The sequence below is a fragment of the Mustela nivalis genome (assembly GCF_964662115.1).
Source record: "Mustela nivalis genome assembly, chromosome: 8".
Lineage (NCBI taxonomy): Eukaryota > Metazoa > Chordata > Mammalia > Carnivora > Mustelidae > Mustela > Mustela nivalis.
Genome location: NC_139027.1, coordinates 129,517,060 through 129,537,722, shown reverse-complemented (window position 1 = coordinate 129,537,722; position 20,663 = coordinate 129,517,060). Strand labels below are relative to the sequence as shown.

At 52.3% G+C, this 20,663-nt stretch overlaps 1 protein-coding gene across 1 annotated transcript; it reads right to left on the bottom strand.

Annotated features, from left to right (window-relative positions):
* Nucleotides 1–154: 154 nt before the first annotated feature.
* PABPC1L (poly(A) binding protein cytoplasmic 1 like) lies at nt 155–20,275 on the bottom strand. Its single transcript, XM_082743839.1, has 15 exons — nt 19,395–20,275; nt 17,496–17,689; nt 15,999–16,114; nt 13,744–13,883; nt 13,441–13,535; nt 10,522–10,659; nt 10,116–10,211; nt 5,997–6,263; nt 5,157–5,241; nt 4,400–4,528; nt 3,756–3,859; nt 2,608–2,701; nt 1,257–1,387; nt 732–806; nt 155–349 (listed from the first exon to the last, which is right to left on the bottom strand). Exons 1-14 carry the CDS (start codon nt 19,585–19,587, stop codon nt 738–740), a joined length of 1,851 nt encoding a protein of 616 aa, XP_082599965.1. The 5' UTR covers nt 19,588–20,275; the 3' UTR covers nt 155–349; nt 732–737.
* Between the last annotated feature and the right edge of the window lie 388 nt (nt 20,276–20,663).

The window sequence follows — 20,663 nt, the reverse complement described above, 5'->3', positions numbered from 1 at the left end:
TTCAAGCTGCAGGTGCCCACGTCTGACGCCCATGGAGGTCTCCGGATACTTGGCTGAGTGCCCGGCAGTGCAGGTTCCCCCCGCCCTCCCGAAGCACCAACTGCCGCTGGCCTCCCGCTGACTGAGGGATTGTGTAACGTTATTCTAGACAAGACAGAGTTTGCAGCACTTTTAATGCACAAAGCAAAAAGTGATAGGCTGGCGGGGTGTCCAGCCTTCATTCCACATACAGAGCTCAAGTACCCATACAGCCCCAGGAAGAAGAAAGAAGTTATGGTTCACTGAGACGGAGAGCCAAGAGCAGGAAACGCCATTCTCTCGTCAGCCGGAGGAGGCAGGATTCCATTTCCTGGGGATGAAAGGATAGGAATAAATGTTTCTCACATTTGGCAGACTCCCGGCCTTCAACTAAGAAGGTAGCGGGCCAAGCCAGGCCTTCCAGCAAGGAGCGTGAAGCCAGGCAACGCCCAGGGACAGCCCGGCCTCTTCCCAGGGAGTCCAGGCAGGACAGCGGGCAAGAGGACATCTGTACTTTTTGCCCAGTGGTCAACACTCATTCATATCACACCGTCTGTCCTCTTGCTTTGATCATCACAGCTTCCCCCAAACTCCTCGGTGCCTCAGAGAAAGCCAGCCACACAGCTTCTGCAAGTCAATCCCTGACTGGTTTTTCCCAGCTTCTCTTGGGCTCAGCTGCTTCTGACTCCGTCTGTCCCACCCCAGCTACCCACCTGGTCTCAGAGCACATTCACAGTCGTCAGCTCTGTGGCCTGGTGTGCCTGCAGCACTGCCAAAGCCTCTTCTACCTATGGGACACGAGAGGGGGGATGGCAGTTAGTGCAGCTGCCCAGCGGGGTCCTGGGAGAGCCCTGGCCTCCCAGTGCCCAAGCATGCTAGATACTGGAAGTCCCCGCCTTCCTAGCGTTGGGGCTTGCAAGCAGAAACCCACGGTCACCTTCTCAAAACAGGTGTGTGACCCTAGACTGTCAGAACACTGCTCTCTGTACCAAGACCTCACAAGACCTTGCAAGACCTCGCACATGGAGCTGCAGAGAATTAATGGGCAAGAGCTGGAATAGCAAACCCTTAAGCCCTTTTCCCTGCCTGCTCAAAGATTCAGCAAGTGCAAGCTGGCGGTAGCAAACAGGGAAACCGTCCCAGCCCCCGCCTGGTAGCTAGCTCTTCTAGGAGAAGTCTTTGTCATAAGCTCTCCTCCTGCCCTCGGAGGGCACCCTGCCACCCAGGGCCCAGACCACCTTGGCATTGAGGGACTCTGGGGACTCCAGCATGAGCAGCAGCTCCGAGTTGTCAATCTCCAGTAGCATGCCCGTGATCTTGCCGGCCAGCTGGGTGTGGGTATCGTAGATAAGGGGGTACAGACGCTCACCTGTACAGAACAGCTGGCTGACATCCCGGCAGCCCAAGAGCGGGGGGTGCGCGGTGGGGGAGGCGTGGGTATTGTGGAACAGAGCAGTGAGGCATCTGGGGGCTCGTCCCGTCCCTTAGCCCCACTGGGAGCCTCTTTTCCAACTGTAAAGCATGCGGAGCAAACCCTGCTTCGGAGGCTAATTTGAAGAATCAAATTTGATATTCTAGGTGAAGTCATCTACACAGAGTTGGACACAGACGTGGGCTTTAAAGACTACTCTTGTTCATCTTGCAAGAAATAGTTCCCGTATACACACTGAAATCCTAGACAAGATATGCTAATGCCGGACTGGACTTTTGGGGGTACGGGGGGGCCACATGCACAAGATGAATTCACCTTCCACCATCAGGCACTCCTAGTGACAGGACCCAGGACTAGTGGTGAGGCACCCCTCTCAGCAATGTGTGGAGGGTCTGGCTATGCTGGGGTGCTGCAGTGCTAGGGTGGGAGAGGTTTTCCCACCAGGGAAGTGAAGAGGTCTACAGGGAACGGCTAACAGCTTCCTGCCTCCATGAAGCCCGTGGAGGATTTCCTTTGACCAGTGGGAAGTGGCAGAACCCCAGGTGAGCTGAGCGAACAACAGGGTGGTGGCAAAGGGGGCCTTCAGAGAGGTTCTGGACATCTTGGTGGCCACGGAGGGAAGAACCTGACACCCAGTAAGTAGCAAGCTGGTCATTCGTTCAACAGCGAGTGGCATCCTTTGGCAGGGCTTGTCACAGACAGTGGGCTGGGGACGATCTGCACAGGGAACTCACAGCCCAGCAGGGAACAGGTGTTTGCCCCGTGCACACTTATTTCCTGCCTCCCCGCAGTGGTCACTGGGAGCCGGACAAGTGGGCACAGCCTCTTCCCAATCAGAAGAGGTGAGGCACTGTGACACCCACCAGCAGAAACCCAAGACCATACCCTGGGGCCCCTGGCCCCTGATCTGCCCTCAGCTGGGCTCTCTCCAGCCCATTGTGGGCCTGGTGCTGAAGAAACCTAGACCCGTGTTTTGAGACAAGAAAGCAGGGAGGCCGAGAGAGCAGAAGCGACCTGAGCAAGGTCACCCAGCAGGGGGGTCTGCAGCAACACTGGACCTTGTCTACACATCTGACCTCCACTCAGGGCTTTTCCCAACAGGCTGGCCACCCCTCAGCCGCGGTTTCCCCTCCAGGGTAGGGGGACCAGCCACTCACCAATCATCTGCTTTTGCTCGTGCAGCGGTGCTGCGGCCAGCATGGACGCCGTCAGGGGCTCCTGTCCCGGGATGCGCACAGCGGGCTCCTCCACCTGAACACAGTGCCGGGGACACGTCCCTTAACCACCGCAGAGCGCAAGACCTCATGGCACTTACCCTGTTGGAAGCACAGGCCTCCAGGAATGCTCTGGATGGGGGGGCAAGTGGCAAAGTAGGGACCATTGGGTGGGATAGTGTCCCTAACAAGGGCACAGTGAGCCAGACACACCCCAATTTGGATGCCTTAGACAGTGCCAGGAACCTGTGAAGGCCAAAGGAAAGCGTGACTATTCACTTTGTGCCAAATGACACACTTACTGTCATCCAGCTTCATAGCCACACCCCCAGCATACGCCTGACCCTCCCATACCATGGCAACTTTGAAAGCATTCTGCCACTTAAAGAGTACACCTGTTCGTTTTGCAAGAGAGACTTCGAAATCTACACACTGAAATTCTAGACAGGATAGGCTAATGCCGAGTCTGGGACTTGGGAGATAAATACACACAGCTCTTTAAGTCAATGACAATAGATATATTCAGTTATACTGTAGAGTAATCACATCCCATTTCTAGAAGAGCTTTCCTTGTTGCTCCACACTGAATATTAATGAAATCCAAGTTAATTTGGCTAATAACCCAGGCAGAGCAAATCATAATTAATACACCAAATGTGATCTTGGACCTTTCCCTCCTTCTGTTAGTAAGGGGGAGTGTTTCTTTCTTTCTTTCTTTCTTTCTTTTTTTTTTTAAGATTATTTATTTATTTGACAGACAGAGATCACAAATAGGCAGAGAGGCAGGCAGAGAGAGACGGGGAGGCAGGCTCCCTGCCAAACAGAGAGCCCAATGTGGGGCTCGATCCCAGGACCCTGGGAACAAGACCTGAGCTAAAGGCAGAGGCTTCAACTTACTGAGCCACCCAGGCGCCCCAGGGGGGAGTGTTTCTTATACACATTAGCAAATGAAACTTCACAATTCAAGAAAAGAAAAAAAAACAAAAATCAAGGCCTAGAGAGGGCCAATGCCTCCAATGCCTTAGCCAAGGTTCTGAGCCAACCCCCACTGGAGCCCCGACTAAGAGAGCAAGCAGTCAGGCCAGCCTTACCCCAGGGTTGTGTGTTGCTGCAGAGTATTTGTGTGTCAGGAGAGACCCACTTGGCATAGAATATCCCGCCCCGCAGGCTCCTGTGGTCTGGGTACCAATGTGGGCTGTGAGGAATAAGCAGGTGCGTTAGGCCCTCACAGCCATCTAAAGCCACAAAGCCTAAAGACACAAGTTCATGTAGTAGCCGTGTGTCCGCCAGGAGGTTGCCACATAGATATACACACATTTGCTGAATGAAGGAAAGGAGGGGCCCGCCTTACAGCCCACATCTACAACCTTGTTCATGGCTGCTGCATGCTTGCTAAGTTTCTGATCTGAGGCTAAGCCCTGGCCTGTGTGATCTCATTGACCCATGCAACCAACCGGAAGGGCTATTTTCATCCCTATTTTAAAGAGGTGGTGACCAGAGCGAGCAAGGCCACAGAGTGAGCTGGCCCCAGGACCTGGGTCTGTGGGATTCTAAGGCCCACACGAACTCCTACGCCGCATAGCCTCCAAAGTCTGCTCTACTCTCGGAGAGGGCAGTGTCACAGCCAAGGTCACCGTGGAGGCCAGTGCTGACTCTTCACCTGTGCCAACCTGGCACCAAGCCCCTGCCCCGCCCTCCACACACTCCCATTCCTATTGGCCCTGCCCACACTCACCCACTCTTTGGGCGTGGGGCACCAGGGGTGGCACCTGGGTAGAGACCTGCCTGACACCGCCGACCTGGGCCGGGGGGCGCCGCAACATGGCTGGTGGCCGAACCACGGAGGCACCTGGAGGGTAGATGGCTTGTGGCACAGAAAACATGGAGAGAAAGGTTGGCGAGGCAGGACAATCCGAGTGGCCCACTGCACCCTGAAGATTCCAGGGTGAGGAAGAGAATGGGAAGGGGGAACCAGAACGTTCTCAGCAAAAGGATGAGTGAATTCACCGAGTCAGGCGGACCCAGAACTCCGGGGGAGGGGTGTGTGTGGAAATCTACAATGACAAAGCCATCTTGTTTCTACCCAGAGGCCCCAGTGGCCCCAGGAGGCATAGCCATCATGATCACACCCATGGAGCCCCTAAGACACTGTCAAATCAGGGTGAGCTCCCCTCCTAGGGAGGGGCCACCCATCAGCCACACAGCCCCAGGAGTTCACTGTGACGGCCCTAAATCAGACAGTTCTTGGGAGCTAATTGAAGAAGATGGCTACACCCATAAGTCATTTACAAGTTCAGCACTGCATGGTGCTTTATATAGGCCTTATTCAGAAGAGGAAACTAGAAGTGAATTACCCACTGAATTAACACCCGGGGGAGTAGCAGAGCCAGGCTTGCCCCCAAAGCCTGTGTTTGTAGCCCCGGGTTCCACACTGCCCTATAGGACCCACCCCTGCGGGCCTGGCTGAGAGTACCAGGGGCTGAGTCACTCACAGGATGGTCTCGGAGGCTGGGCTGTCCACCTGGGGGAGGGCTGCATGGGGGGGCCGGAAGCGTAGTACGCAGCCTGAGCTGGAGGCTGTGAGGGAGAAGCCTGGCAGTCAGGGGTCAGCAGCAGGTGAGAAACCACATCCCTCCAGACACCCCTGTAGGGACTTCACTGCCCCCACCCAGGGACTGGCTAGTGAGGAGTCATGAGCTGGGACGATGTCTCTGCTGCCCAGCTCAGGCTGTCCATGAGCCCTGAACCCTCCGGGGCAAGGTGTCAGGTTCGCTCCTTGCCCCTAATCAGAGCTGGTGGCCCAAAGGATGGCATGAGATGGTCACACAACCCCTCGGACCTGTGCCAGCCAAACCTACTGCTACAAGGAGCTGGAATGTCATCCTGGTAGCTGCTAACGGCCAGCACATTTCCACTTCCTCTAAGTCCCGTGAGCAAGTCCCGTGAGCTCCCTCCTTAGCACACACCTCCAGCATCGCTGGTGGGCGGCCCGGGAGACAGGACCGGCTAAGCGGGGGAAAGGCTAAGTGGGAGAGTAAGGTGTATAGTACAGGGTCGTACAGCATAGAAGGCTAGGTCCTTTCTATTTAATGCACTGTTTCTCAAACTTAGTTGCCCAGAGAGAGCCTCTCTGAGCAGAACCCAAATCTCTCCCTGGGTGGGTGGGAAGAACCGCTCGACAGCAGCATGCTTACCCACCCCTCACAGATGGGGTTAGAATGGCCTGCCTGCCGAGTTTCCAGCAGAAAACACATGGACAGCCCGCATCTAGCTGGGAAGCTGCCCTCCTGCTGTACCTGGCTGTCAGGGAAGGGGTGCGGGCAGGTCGTCACCTGGGGCATGGCGGGCAGGAAGTAGCTGGCGGGCTGCTGGAAGGAGCCCAGGAGGGGGCCACCCAGGGCCCGCATGGTGGAGAGACGCTGCATGTACTGGTTGGTGAGGATGGCTTTCCGCTCCTCTTTGCGCTGGGCCAGTGCCACGTACAGCGGCTTGGTGCCCACGATGCGCCCGTTCATCTCTGTCACGGCCTTGGTCGCCTCTTCTGGAGAGGAAAAACACACAAAGCCAAACCCCTTGCTGTGGCCACCCTCTGTCATCACCTAAAAGCAAGACAAGACAAGGTCTACTGGGGTTGGGGAAGGAAGACTCCGGAAGGCTGCGCTCCTCTCCTTCCCCCCACCCCAGGGGCCCAGGAGAAATCGTCCCCCTGACATTGACTGAGGCCCATGACATGCCAGATCCTGGAAGTGCCTTCTCAGGTCACATGTACCGCACCTGATGAGGAGGGGACCTCCACTCCCACTTCACAGGGGACCAAGTGGGGCTTGAGAGTGACTTGGCGGAGACCAGGCCACTTGCTAATGGGGGGCTGCTCGCTGTTTAACAGGACACTCCCCAGAGTCTGTGGGAACTGCTGTATTTCAGGATTTTTACATTTTCTTTCTGAAATGGTCTTCCTAAGCTGTGCAGGAAAGCTACATTACACGGGCTACCATGAAGGAAGAGGATAGTTGAGGATTGCTTAAAAATCTAAGAACAGGGCAGAGTTCTTTAGCCAGAGCCACAATCTTAAACACGTCGTGAGATGCCCCTGTGATGAAAATCTGCCTTTCAACTACTCTTTGGTTTTTTTAAACGACCCATACAATTCTTTGGTTCATGTGGGAATCAGGGAAAGAATAAAACGTTCTTAAGAGTTTCCTAGAAAGTCCAATAAAATCAGATTTGTATGGAATATAAAAGTAATTATATATATATATTTGATATATATTGATATATATAATATATATATTTTTATGTGCAGCTCGATCCCAGGACCCTGGGATCATGACCTGACCGATGCTTAGCCAACTGAGCCACCCAGGTGTCCCAAAAGTGATTTATATTTTTGGTGCCTTATTCTATTTTCTTTGTGGTAGAAATAAAAGTCCTTATTACAGTTTAAAAAAGAGAGTGACTTGTCCAGAGTCACCCAGCCTGTGGACACACATCATCCAGGACTCAAACCCAATGCAGCGTTCTGATCATTGTTCATTGCCTCTGCAAGGCACTGAGTCAAGTTCTTTAGGAATCTGGGGAAGAGGTTCTTAGCTTTGTTACTAAAATAACATTTTTTTACGTTTTGGAATAACTTCAGATGCATAGAAAAATTGCAAAAATAGTACGGAGTGGCGATCTTTCAGCCAGCTTGCCCCGATGTGAACAGGGTACCTGTGTAGATTAACGTTGGGATGGTGCTATTAATTATCAACCACAATGCTATTAACTGATCTGCAGATCTCATTCATCTTTCACTAGTTTTTCTAATAAATATTATTTTTCTCTTCCAGGATCCAATCCACACTGCATGTATGGTTTGTAATGTTTTTTGGAGTCAAGCCACAGGCCTGGCTCACACATTTGGACTTGAACTGATATACTTTTAAAATCTGCTTCTCTATTAGAGTCCATGTTCTGTATGTTGTAGATCATGGGTGTTCGAACTGCACTTGGCTACCCAACCACACGGGGGCCTGAGCCTGAGGGTTCACAGACGCTCCCCCTGCCCAGGGAGGCCAGTGGACAGAAGTCCGGGGGATCTGTGAACTCGGATGGGGGGAAAAATGGCCTCTCCTTTCTCACATTAGGGTTCCCTCCTATTGTGAATACAGACAACAAAAATAGGGGAGCCTTGGCTGTGCTTGGAATTTTGTCAGAAAGAGAAAGAAAATATTTTCATAACCTGTTAATCGCTGCTGCCCCCAAATATCATCTATGCTAACTGTTGCCTCCCTAGATCTTATAGTTGGGTACAATAACAAAGCGCCTACTACGGTCACCTTCGTGTTTTGATAATTTTGTTTCAATATAATTGGTTTTCCGCAATGCTCTGAATTTTCTTTTATGCACTAAAAGGTATTCTCGGAAGGGATCCATGGGCTTTCATCACCCAGATTTTCTTGGCACAAAAGTATCGCTTAACAAGTTAATAAGAACTTCTGTTAGATAGTAAAGAATGATAAAATACATTTATGCAGCTTACTATAAACGTGGTAGTGTCATTAGCACTTTACAGGCCTTAATTCCTTTTCATAATCGTTGCATTTTATATACAATCGAAATCATGGAAATATGTAAACGTCCATAAAATCCCCACTTTATTAGCCTAGTGGGTCAATGAACAAGATAGTGCCGCAACTTGGAGCAGCCCAAATTTTTACAATTCCCTTCCCTCAACAAACAAGTCCTCACGGAGGTCGGTGACTCTCCGGAAATTAGACACGACATGTGAATAATCAGATCGCTATTTCACAGCTTATTGGGGGCAGGTGCTCTGCACTCAGACTCTTCAGTGCTCAGGGAACCTTGAGAGGTAGGGAATGTTGCTCCCATTTGACAGATGGGTAAACAGTACAAAAGGCACAGTCACTTCCCTCAGATCCTACAGCTAGTTAATGTAGGACTGGGATTTAGACCTAGTTCTAACTAACTTGAACATCCCAGTTTTCAAAGACCATACTACACAAAGTACATGTTTGCTGGGAAAGAGGGCAGATAGCTTTTTTATAATGTTTAAGCAAATTTACTGATGCTTAACTTACACGTCTCATAGCTCTGACATTTTTTCAAAGATCCTTAACTCAAAAATTCTTAGAACCTCTGCCCTAAACACCAGACTTCCTGAAGGACATTTAAAATTGTATTCAACGGGGATGCCTGGGTGGCTCAGTCAGTTAAACAAGCGTCTGCCTTTGGCTCAGGTCGTGATCCCAGGGTCCTGCTCGTGGGAAGCCTGCTTCTCCCTCTGCCTGCCCCTCCCCCTGTTTGTACTCTCTCTCTCTCTGACAAATAAAATCTTTTTTAAAAATAAAAAAAATTCAAAAATTGAAATTGGATTCAACAGACAAAAGACCTTCTAGACCACTTCCCAAGAACCCAACCATCATATCACATATGTGGGTCTCCAGCCCCACCACTCACACTGATGTCTTTGGAAAGTTCCTCCTCCCCCCCCCTGCAGATCCCTACCTCCTTACAGCCAAGCCAAATGCTTCTGCCACTGTCAGAAGGGGAAGCCCTCCTGCCTGGTCCCCTGAGGTACCACAGCTCTGCCTCCAATACTCCCAGCCCACACCACAAACACCTTATAAGAGATGTGAGTTGGTGATGCATCTGACTTCCCCCTTGACTGGAAGCTACTCAAGGGCAAGAACCACATCGAACTCATTACTACAGGCTTCCCAGAGGCCCTGGTGAGACAGGAGGAATATGGAAGGAATGAACACTGGGTTATCCAAAAATCCTCTGAGGAGCTTTAAAATAAGATGCCCAGGCCCTACTGTGAAATCTTTCCATTTGTCTGACTCAGGTGTCTGTCTGTAAGAGCTCCAGGGGGGACTTAATAAGCCGGGGGTCAGAAACATCCAATGAACCCAGCAGTCTCATGGTGTAGATGAAGTTCAGAAAACATCAGCCCATGGTCACAGAGCTACTGAGTAGAATGGCCAGTCATCACATATCAGGTGCTAAGTGGGCTGGGCTCATGGTAAGTGCTCAGTAAATGGGGAACAATGAATGATGAATGAAGTAGCCCAACCCTCTCATTTTCCAAATGGGGAAACTGAGATCCAGAAGACAACAAAAGTCTATGGAAATTCTGAAACGTGAATTTCTAGAATCTGGCATATAGCAGGCACTCAATTAATGCTTTTTGAATGAACCAAGGTTACAGGGAACCCCAGTAAGTCCAGCTATGTGACTGGGACTGGACTCACATCCTCTTCCCCTCCAGAGAAGACAAGGCTGCAGAGGGCCACCAAGCTCCAATGGGGATCAGACATAGCCCCCCAAACTCTAAAAGGAATGGCTCAGCACCAACTCCTCGGAAGTCACAAGGGAGGGAGGGGTGTGCAAGCAGCAGGAGGACAGGAGGGGAAGGCTCTCCATCCCCTATAGGTGCCCCCAGTCCTCACCTTAGCACTGGTGATCACTCCATAGGGAGAGAACTCTTTTCTCAGCTTCTCATCATCAATGGAGTCATCCAGGTTTTTAACATACAGATTCACGCCCTAGAAAGAAAGGTTACTGCTGGGGGTGTCCCTTCCCCTCCAAGCCTCGGGTTGTTCTGTGTCAGAGGCCAATGTAAGCCATGGGGGGGCCTAAGAAGCCCTGGCCACCCAGCCTCCTGTTTCCAGTCCTGCATGGCATGTGCCCCCCAATCACTAAGCACGCCAATCCCCTGGAAGCTACAGCTACCCCCCGCCCGACCACTAAAGCCCAGTTCCCAGACACGGGATTGCTGGAAGAAGGCTTCCCATTCAGGGCCCTCCACACACAGACACGCTCACATAGCAGCAGCTGCCACCAGGGGGCTGTCACCTGGTAACGGGTCAGCCGGTCCTGCTTCATCTGCTCAAACCGGCGCTTCAGCTCATTCTGCCTTTCCAGCCGCTTCTGGGCCCGGCCCACGTACAGCAGCCGCCCTCTCACCTCCTTCCCATTCATGTCCATCACTGCCTGGCCAGGGAAGGGGCGAGAGTAACTGGTAACCACCCCCATGAGGCCCTGCCTCCAGGCCCAGCATCTGGGCCTGAAGGGGGCCACCTGTCAGCTGGGCCAGCCTCGCTGGCTGAGAATTAGTAGAACCATGATAAAGGCCATTTAAAGTGAATCCACTTTTTGAAAACATAGATTTTAAAAACTGGGGGGTGCCTGGGTGTCTCAGTTGGTTAAGTGTCTGCCTTCAGTTCGGGTCATGATCCTAGGATCCTGGGATTGAGTCCCTCACCGGGCTCCTTGCTCAGCAGGGGGCCTGCTTATCCCCCTACCTGTTGCTCCCCCTGCTTGTGCTCTCACTCTCTCTGGCAAATAAAATCTTGAAAAAATATAAATAAATAAAAATAGAGGTGCCTTGGTGGCTCTGTGGGTTAAGCCTCTGCCTTTGGCTTGGGTCATGATCTCAGGGTCCTGGGATAGAGCCCCACATTGGGCTCTCTGCTTAGCAGGGGGTCTGCTTCTCCCTCTGCCCCTGTTCGCCATTTGTGCTCCCTCTCTCTCTCTTATACACACAAAGTCCTTAAAAAAATATTTTCACACAACAGTGACTTTTGCTTCCCCACCCAAATATGCAAATCCTTGTAAACATACTCTCAGGCCCCAAGAACAGCTAGTTCCACATCAGTCTTAAAAGGTCAGTACCGGGGTTTTCTAATCTGTTCCATCGATCTGTGCTTCTATTTTTGTGCCAATACCATACTATTTTGAGGACTACAGTTTTGGAATATTATTCAGCCTTAAAAAAGAATGAAAGCTTGCCATTTCCAGGATATGGATGGACTTAGTATAATGCTAAGCAAAATAGTCAGAGAAAGACAAATACCATATTATTTCACTCATGTGGAATTTAAGAAACCAGACAAATGAGCAAGGGGGAAAAAAGAGGGAGGCAAACCAAGAAACAGACTCTTCACTGTAGAGAATTGATGGTTAGCAGAGGTGAGAGGGTGGGGGGAATGGGTGAAATAGGTCTGTTAACACAGTGTAGTATTGGTTTCAGGTCTACCATATGGTGATTCAACACTTCCATACAAGTGCAATCCTTGATTCCCATCACCTATTTAACAATAGTTCATTTTTTATGGGTAATATTCCACTGTGTCTTTAAGTGTATATAAGTACACACACACACACACACACACACACACACAACACACATCTTTTTTTATCCATGTCAGCTGATGGTCACTTGGGCTGATTCCATAATTTGGCTATTGTAGATAATGTGACTATAAACATCATGGTGTGTATGGAATTGTTGAATAACTATATTGCACACCTGAAACGAACACTGATTAAAAAAATAAAACAATTTACGCCTACAGAAAATGTACAAAAGTCATTGCCAAAGTCTCTAAGATTTTGGAGTCTATGGATCCTTGAAGCTCCAACGTGTCATTTTTACAGTTGAGAAAATCAAAGCCTAGAGAGAGGGAGGGATTTATACAAGGACACACAAGAGGTCACCTTTTGAAAGGGGCCATTCACTTAAGAACAAAGCTTCAGAGTCAGAGGGGCGCATTCTAATCCCAGTGGTGCCTCTCACCAGCTACACCCTTGTGGCAACCGTTGAACCCACGCCAGTAGAGCAGAGAGGAGAGTATATGCAGCCTTTAGCACAGTGCCCGGCCCATGGGAAGTGCTCAGGGAAAGACGGCTGCCATCAAGATGGCACTGGGCCTGCTCTCTCTAGCCAGAATCCACAATGAGCTGAGATCCCCATGTCCAATGGTCTTAATGAGGCAGCAGCCTGGGAAAGAGCGTTAGGGTAGGAAGCCAGATAGGAAAACATTGTCATGGTGTGACCTCATTCCATTCACTTGCTCAGCCTGTGGGTATCTAGTACTTACTGGCAGGTGCAATGCCAGAGTTTTCGCTGTGAAACAAGGTTCAATCTCTACCCACAGTTCTATACATGGAGATCTGGGTTATTGATGGAGAGAGGAAGAAGGGGCCCCTCACCAGAAGCATGAGGATAGAAGAGGCTTCTCAGAGGAGGCAAAGAATAAGCAGAAACCCACAGAGTAAGCATTGAGTAGTCTAAAGCCACACTGTCCAATATGGCGGTCAGTAGCCACAGGTGGCTACTGTGCACTGGAACTGTGGCTAGTCTGAGTTCACACGTTCCGGGAGGACCAGATTTCAAAGAATTAATACAAAACAAGGGGAACATAAAATATCTCAATTTTTATATTGAATATATACTGGAGTGATAATTTCAATATATTAAGTTGAAGGGGACATTATTAAAATCAATTTGTTGTTCGTTTGTCTTATCCTTTTAAATGTGGCTGCTGGAAAATTTCAAATCTCACTTGTGGCCCCCATTCTATTTCTACTGGACAGCCCTAACTGAAAGAGCAAGAGAAGGGAAACATTTTGAGAAACACATTTGCAGAGACCTGGGAGCAAGGAATCACCTAGCACTTCCTCCCCTCCCCCAGCCTCAGTCCCACCATCAATTTAAGAAGAGGGCAGTGGCTATCTCAGAGGCCCCTCCACCTCCCATGTGGGCAAGAACCTATGAAAAGCAGTCGGCCTTAGGGTTTGGAAGCACCCAAAGGAGGCTACAACCTTCAGCCTTTGTCACAGGTAGGAAGAGCCCTGACTGCTGTGGGCCCAGACTGAGGAGGGACTTCCTTCTCCTTTGTAGCAGCTGGAGCCCCCTGTACCTGATCTCCCTCCTTCCTAGTGCTGGCTTGGTGCCTCCTCCATGAAACAGAGCCACAGGGAGGCTCCTACCTTCTGGGCTTCCTCATGCTTCTCAAAGTTGACAAAACCGAAGCCTCGGGAGTGGCCGCTCTCATCCTTCATCACCTTCACACTCAGCAGCTTCCCTGGGAAGGGCCAGCCTGGCTCAGAGGGGAGTTTGGGAAGCCCCAGGATGTTCCCCTCCCTTTCCCACCCCCCTTGTGGCTTTGGATTACTCAGTGCCGTCCGCACCCCCACAACTCCTCAGGAAGCCTCCGGAAAGGCCCCTCCTCCCAGCCCAACCTGGGGACAGAGGACAAAGTGATCCCTGATGCCCTTGGGGAACACGCCCACCAAACTGGGAGAAGAGGTCTTGCAGGCCCTGCTCGTCCAGATCCACATGGAGGTTCTTCACATAAATGTTGGTGAACTCCATGGCCCGCGCTCCCAGCTCTGCTTCCCGCTCCCGTCGGGACTTGAAGTGGCCGACGAAGCTGCGGACACACTGACGGGGTAGGCAGCTGCCAGCCCTCAGTCACCCCCCCCCACCAATCCACCAACCCTGGGTCACTTGCGTCAATTGCTGCCAGGTCCAAGGCCCCCGTATCCCTCCTCGGGAGGCTAGGCAGGGCAATACTCTTTAGACGGACTACAGCCAAGGCTGGACCACTTCCAACAGCCAAGATTAACGCTCTAGCATATGGTTAAGAAGGGTTCATTCTTGGGGCAAATGCACAGGGAACTCCTCCCATACACCAAGCAGCTGAGTGTGCAGGAGAGAAGAACAAGTGTGAACTGGAGAGTCAAACAGATGAGCACCTCAATCCTCACTCTGCAGTTGCCTAGTGGTGTGACCCTGGGCAACTTACTCAACCTCTCTGAGCCTCAGCATGCACTCCTATAACACTGGGCATAAAGGACGCCTGGCTGGCTCAGTCCGTGGAGCATGCGACTTTTGGTCTCAGGGCTGTAAGTTCAAGCCCCGTGTTGGGTGTAGAGATTACTTTAAAAACAAACAAACAAACAAGGGCTCCTGGGTGGCTCTGTTGGTTAAGTGTCTGCCTTTGGCTCAGGTCATGAACTCAGGGTCCTGGGACTGACTCCCAGGTCAGGCTCCCTGCTCAGCAAGGAGTCCGCTTCTCCCTCTCCCTCTCCCCCTCCCCACGGTTTGTGGGCACTTTCACTCTCTCACTGAAATAAATAAAATATTTTTTAAAAACCACACAAAATAGAAAAAAAAACTTGGCATGAAGCTCCGATCACAGGCATTTGTTTGTCATAGGCATTTGTTCATGTAACAGGTACCGGATGCACTAGGGAAGCAGTGGTGAGAGAACTAGACATGGGTCATGCCATGGTTACTATTGGGACAGACTGAAAATATTAATTTTCTTTTTTTTTTAAGATTTTATTCATTTGGCAGAGATCACAAGTAGGTAGAGTGGCAGGCAGAGAGAGAGGGGGAAGCAGGCTCCCTGCTGAGCAGAGAGCCCGATGCGGGGCTTGATCCCAGGACCCCAGGATCATGACCTGAGCCGAAGGCAGAGGCTTTAACCCACTGAGCCACCCAGGCACCCCTGAAAATATTAACTTTCAAAATCATAATTTCCAAGCTCATGTAAACACTTCCAGAAAAGTATTCTAGGTTAAGAAGAAGACATAAGAGGGGTGCCTGGGTGGCTCAGTGGGTTAAATATCTGCCTGCGGCTCAGGTCACTATCCCAGGGTCCTGGGATCAAGCCCCGCATCGGGCTCCTTGCTCAGCAGGGAGCCTGCTTCTTGCTCTCCCCACCGCTTGTGCTCTCTCTCTGACAAATAAATAAATAAAATCTTTAAAAAAAAGAAAATGTAAGAAAATTCCATGACATCTATAGCACACTTAGCACAAACAAATGGTAGCTGGCATTAAAACTTACAGAACACAAAGTAGGTGAACCTGGGCAAACGGGAGCTAACAAAGATCACGTCCTTCTGAGAACCGGGGAAAGCCCGCCAGGCTCGGTTTCACTGATGGGAGCCTCCCTGAGACGCTCTGGACAAAGCCACACTCAGTGCATCTTCCAGCTCAGAGCCTGCTTCCCTCCACGGCACTGAGCGTGGCGCTGGTTGTCCTGCGGGCAGGATCCAAGCCAGGGAAGGAGATGCGCTCCAGCGTCTTCCCCTCTGCCCTGCCCACCGTGAGGCTGGGGGTCTGCCGCCGCGGCAGCGGTGTAGGGCGGGGGATGGGAGGATGGCAAACCGACATGTAAGAAGATGGCACGCTAAGGGCCTACCTCCCTTCCTGTCCAAAAACCCCATGAAACAACACAAACGTTTTAAGAAAAAAAAATTCACAGCCATGCCGAGCAGGCTGGAAACCAGACATCACTGAATCCAGTGGTGATCTGGCCATTAGCTGTTCTCGCCGAAATTTCAAAATCCCCTCACTTAGGATTCAGCGCAATCCTCTAGGAACATCTGCAGCCCTGTTCTTCCCTGGGGAGAGGGAGCTCCTGAGGGACTGGACCCTTCCGCGGTCACCCCGCCAGCAGAGTTCTGGCTGCGGCTCAGTGTCCGGTGCCCTGAGGCGGTGACGGGCAGCCTCCGGTCCCCCACATCCCAGCACTCACACTTTGCGGTCATTCAGCAGCATCCCGTTCATGGTGGCGATGGCCTGCTGCGCTGCCTCATGGGTCTCAAAGTGGACAAAGCCAAAGCCTCGGGAGCCGTGATCGTCACATACTACCTGGGCCACAGAGGAGATGGATGGGGTTGGGGGGCACCCCACGGAGAATGGCAAAGGTAACGAATAACCACTACCTGTGTGTTTGCTCTGTGCCCCAGGCGGGGTCCCTCCACGTTCCACGCCAGCCCTCGGCTCTTCCCTCCAGATTTAATCATGTAGACCAGGGCCCCACTCTGGGCTAAGCACATGCTAAGGGGATCACAGGCTTCTCTTATCCTATTTGCTCTAGGAGCCCCTCCAGGCAATTCTTAACCTCTGAGCCCCCTCTGCCTGACTGGGGAAGATGGGAATGAAGGACTAGTCCAAGGTCACCAGGCAGCCAAGTTTCTGATTTTGAGAGCTACCACTTAGATGGGGAACAGGGCGTCAGGGTCCTTTCAATGTTGTGAAGATTATCAGACTTAAAATACGTGCATGACAAGCCTATGAGGTAGGTTCTACTAAGGCCCTCTTTTAGAGGAAGTCGAGGTATGGAGAGGTCACACAGCTGGCCCAAGGTCACATTGCCAGGAAGTGGAAAAGGCTGGATTTTGAACCCCAGACAGCACCGAAGTCCAAGATCTGACCGACTATGTTGTGCTAGCTTCTCAGCAGCTGGCCGACTACACGGGTCTAGTGCTCTTCCCGCCGTGCTCCAGAAACCTTTCCCGGGCAGCCACGTAGTATGGGTTTCTAGCCTCAGCCTCTGACTGCAGGGCTCACTGTGCTTTTCCCCCACAGAGCCCAATCTCCAGCTTTCCTACAAGTCTCACCGTCTCCAACCAGCCTGCGAGCTCCTGGCGTAGGCCCCACCCTGTGTGCCTTGCATCTAACCTGGTCCACAGCCACCATGGGTCCTTGTTGGGCCTCAGACACTCGCCCAGGTCCCATCCAGCTTTCTGTCCAATCCTCTGTAGCCCAGAGGAAGCCTCAAGGCTTGACCGCCCTGATGGCCTCAGGGAGCAGCCTTCCAGTATCCACGCCCTTCATCCTGTCGAGTCTACTGTCCTCACTCTCTGCATTTGAACTTGTCTCGTGACTTGCTTTGGCCCACAGAATGCAGTGGAAGGAAAGGGGGGCCAGTCCCAAGCTTACATCTCAAGAGGCCTGGTGAGCTTCACGCAGTGTGCCAGGAGACGCGGCCCTTGTCATAGGCATGGCCTGAGCTAGCCCGCTGGGGGAGGAAAGACGGCAGGAAGGAAGACCGAGCCAGTCAGCCTCCAGGGGGCCTGTGAGGGAGCCGGCCGAGAGCAGAACTGCCCAGACCACCAGCTGCAGAATTACGAGCTAAAGGAACGGCAGTTGCTGACAGCTCGGCAAGGTGTGAAGCGGGGGCACTGCTTGGGATCCCTCTGCCACACGGGTATTTGACAGACCCTCCCCTGGAAGGACGCACGCCCACCTTGCAAGAGAGGATGTTCCCAAAGGTGGAGAACGTGTCATATAAGGCTTTGTTGTCAATGGAGTCCTCCAGGTTCTTGATGAAGATGTTGCCCACGCCCGACTTGCGGAGTCCGGGGTCTCGCTGCGACCACATGATGCGGACGGGCTGGCCTTTGATCACTTCAAAGTTCATTGTGTCCAGTGCCCGCTCCGCTGGACGGGGGTGGGGGGAGGAGGAGGAGAAAAGGGGGCAAGTAAGGGTATTTCTTTCCCTGAGCCCTAAGGTACTTCATTGGAAGCAAAAAAGGAAAAAACAAAAAAACAACAAAAAAAAAGATCACTGTCTGGGTCTCACTTGAAAGAAGGGAGATACGCGGAAAGAATTAATGTGCGCAGCACTCCTCCCCCTTCCTGCTGGGGTCTCGTTCGGCTCCTCACGTGAGCCGGGATCCCTAGCCCCACTTCACAGAGGGGAAAACTGAGGCTCAGAAAGGGGAAGGGTCAGTGGTGGGGCAAGGTCTACCGCGGTGTTCAAAAGCACACGGAGTAGATGAAAATGCAAAGGCGGGCCCATAAGACAAAGACTGGCAGCAGTTAGGGGAAACCAAAGCTCAGAGGTACGGAGGGGCAGAGCTGAGACTCCATCCTGAGACGTAGGGCTCTGGGGGAGAACACCTCTCTGAGGTGGTTTCTTCACCTGCAAAGTGGGGATGAGGAGATGATGACCCTTTTCCCACATCGAACAAAGGGAGATGGCACTAGCTGCCTCCAGGGAATTGGGACAGGTTGAAAATTGAAGAAGATATGCCAGGGGCCTTACACTTTCGGCCTGGCCCCAAACAAGAGTTCGGGGAATGGTAGCGTGTCTGCAAACAGCAGCCTCTGCCCATCATCCCACCCCTACGACAGCCCGTTCCCTCCCAGCTAAGAGGCAACATCCTTTCTCTTCCCTAGAGCTCCATTTAGCTCATCTGTGAAGTCTGGCAGAAAGGCCAGAGCGTGCAGGGCTTGGAGGAAGAGGTTAGTGGCAGGGGTGAGGAAAGCAGAGCAAAGGAGAAAGCGCTCTGGAATCCAGTTTAGTCACCTGCTGGGAAACAGGCAGAACCACCCCAGCAAACCCTCGTGTAGGAACCCTTCCCACCCACCTGGGGTTTTTTACCACGCACCAAAGGATACTGGAAATATTCACAGACACAGTGCATTCCTTCTGTGCTGTTGGGAAATAAACCATCACCCCTTTTCACAGATGGAGAGGTGGGGAGTGTGAACTCTTGTTCAAGTTCACACCCTGGTGACCGAACTTTGGCAAAACTTGGTGCTCTCGCTCTTCATCCTCTCCACCGTCAAACGGTGCGATCCTAACCGCCCAACAAACCAATCCGTCCTCGCAGCTCTGAGACATCCAGTCTGGGGCCTGGAGTGGAGACCAGATCTGGGCAGCTGAGAAAGGTGCGAGCCCAAGCCCCAGCGCTCCTGCCTTCCCCACTCATCACTTGCAAACTCACCAGGTGCTTTGATTTTCTCATCCCCCCAACCACTGCGGAAAGGCAGGTACCATCCCCAGTCCCCAGACAACCGAATCTCAGAATGGCTGAGTGATTGCTCAAAGTCACACAGCTGCGGGCTTTCTAGTCCATGGTCGGCCCAACCGCAGAGCTCTTGGCTGTTTTCATTCAGCCTTAATATTTGTCCCCTGTAAGACGGAGCACCAGTAAGACACACAGTAGGCGCACACTGATTGCCTCTTCTTGTCTCAGGGGCAGCACCCCTTCCAATGCCCTGGATCTCTGGGCCTCAGTTTCCCTGGCTGCAAAATGAGAGCCGTGGGAGCAGCCAGATTTGCCAGCGTGGGCCCAAGCTGCTGCTGGTCGGCCCCAGCGTCTGTGCATCTGTCTGTTCCCCCTGCCCCGGGGCTCACCGTCGGCCGGCTGCTGGAAGTTGATGTAGGCATAGCCCAGCGAGCGGCGGGTGGCCACGTCGCGGCACACGCGGATGGACAGGATGGGGCCGGCAGGCGAGAACTTCTCGTACAGCATGGCTTCGGTCACGTCGGGGTGCAGGTCGCCCACGTAGAGTGAGGCGAGCGGGTAGCCAGGGCCGCTGGCGTTCATGGCGTTGGCCAAGGCGCCACGGTGGGCCTCTCCTCCGAGCGGCCACCCCTCCCTTTAGCCCTCGCCCCGCCCCGCCCCGCGTCCCACCTGGGACCCCTCAGCACTCCCAACAGCCCCAGGTGAGGCCTCTGGGACCCCGCCTCTGCAGGTGGAGCGCGTCCTCCACCAGGCCTGTGGGCGGGCTGCAGGGACGCGGGTCAGAGCCCAACCCGGGCTTGTTCCAGTCCCGAAGGTCATTGCCTTCTGGGTCTCTGGGTCCACTTCCCTTCTCAGTAAAACCCGGACGGCACTCTTCTCAGGGATTGGAAGGGACCTGATGCAATTCTGTGCGTCTCACAGACGAGAACCCCGGGCCAGACACCTACTTTCAAAGCTTGTGCTCCTTGCCTCCTCAAAGTCGTCTTTTCAAGATAGCCAGAATCCAGCACCCGCTCTGGAACCGGCCTTATGACAGGACTGAAGGCTCCACTTGAGAATTTGTAACCAAGGCCTTCCTTGACACGGACTCTCGTATCACCAACATGTTCCCAGATATTCCTGGCCCACCATTTTTTTGTTTTTTTTTTTTTTTGAGAGTGATGCAAGGAGTGAGAGAGAATCCTAAGCAGGATCCAGTGTGTGTGGAGCCCAGGGCAGGGCTCGATAAGAGATCATGACCGGAGAGCACATCCCCCGCCCACTCCAGCTTTCTTTTTTTTTTTTTTTTTTTTTTAAAGATTTTATTTATTTATTTGATAGCGAGAGATCACAAGTAGGTGGAGAGGCAGGCAGAGAGAGAGAGAGATGGAAGCAGGCTCCCTGCTGAGCAGAGAGCCCGATGCGGGACTCGATCCCAGGACCCCGAGATCATGACCTGAGCCGAAGGCAGCGGATTAACCCACTGAGCCACCCAGGCGCCCACCACTCCAGCTTTCTTTTGACTAAGCCCTTCCACCAGCATTCCATCGGGAAGCCTCAGTTACTCTACGGGGACAGGAGGCACCTGACTGCAAGGCCAAGACAGTGGCCTGAAGCTGTGCTTGCGGCCTCAACCTACCCATGGTGAGGGGGCATTTAAAAGAAAATTCTGATGCTCT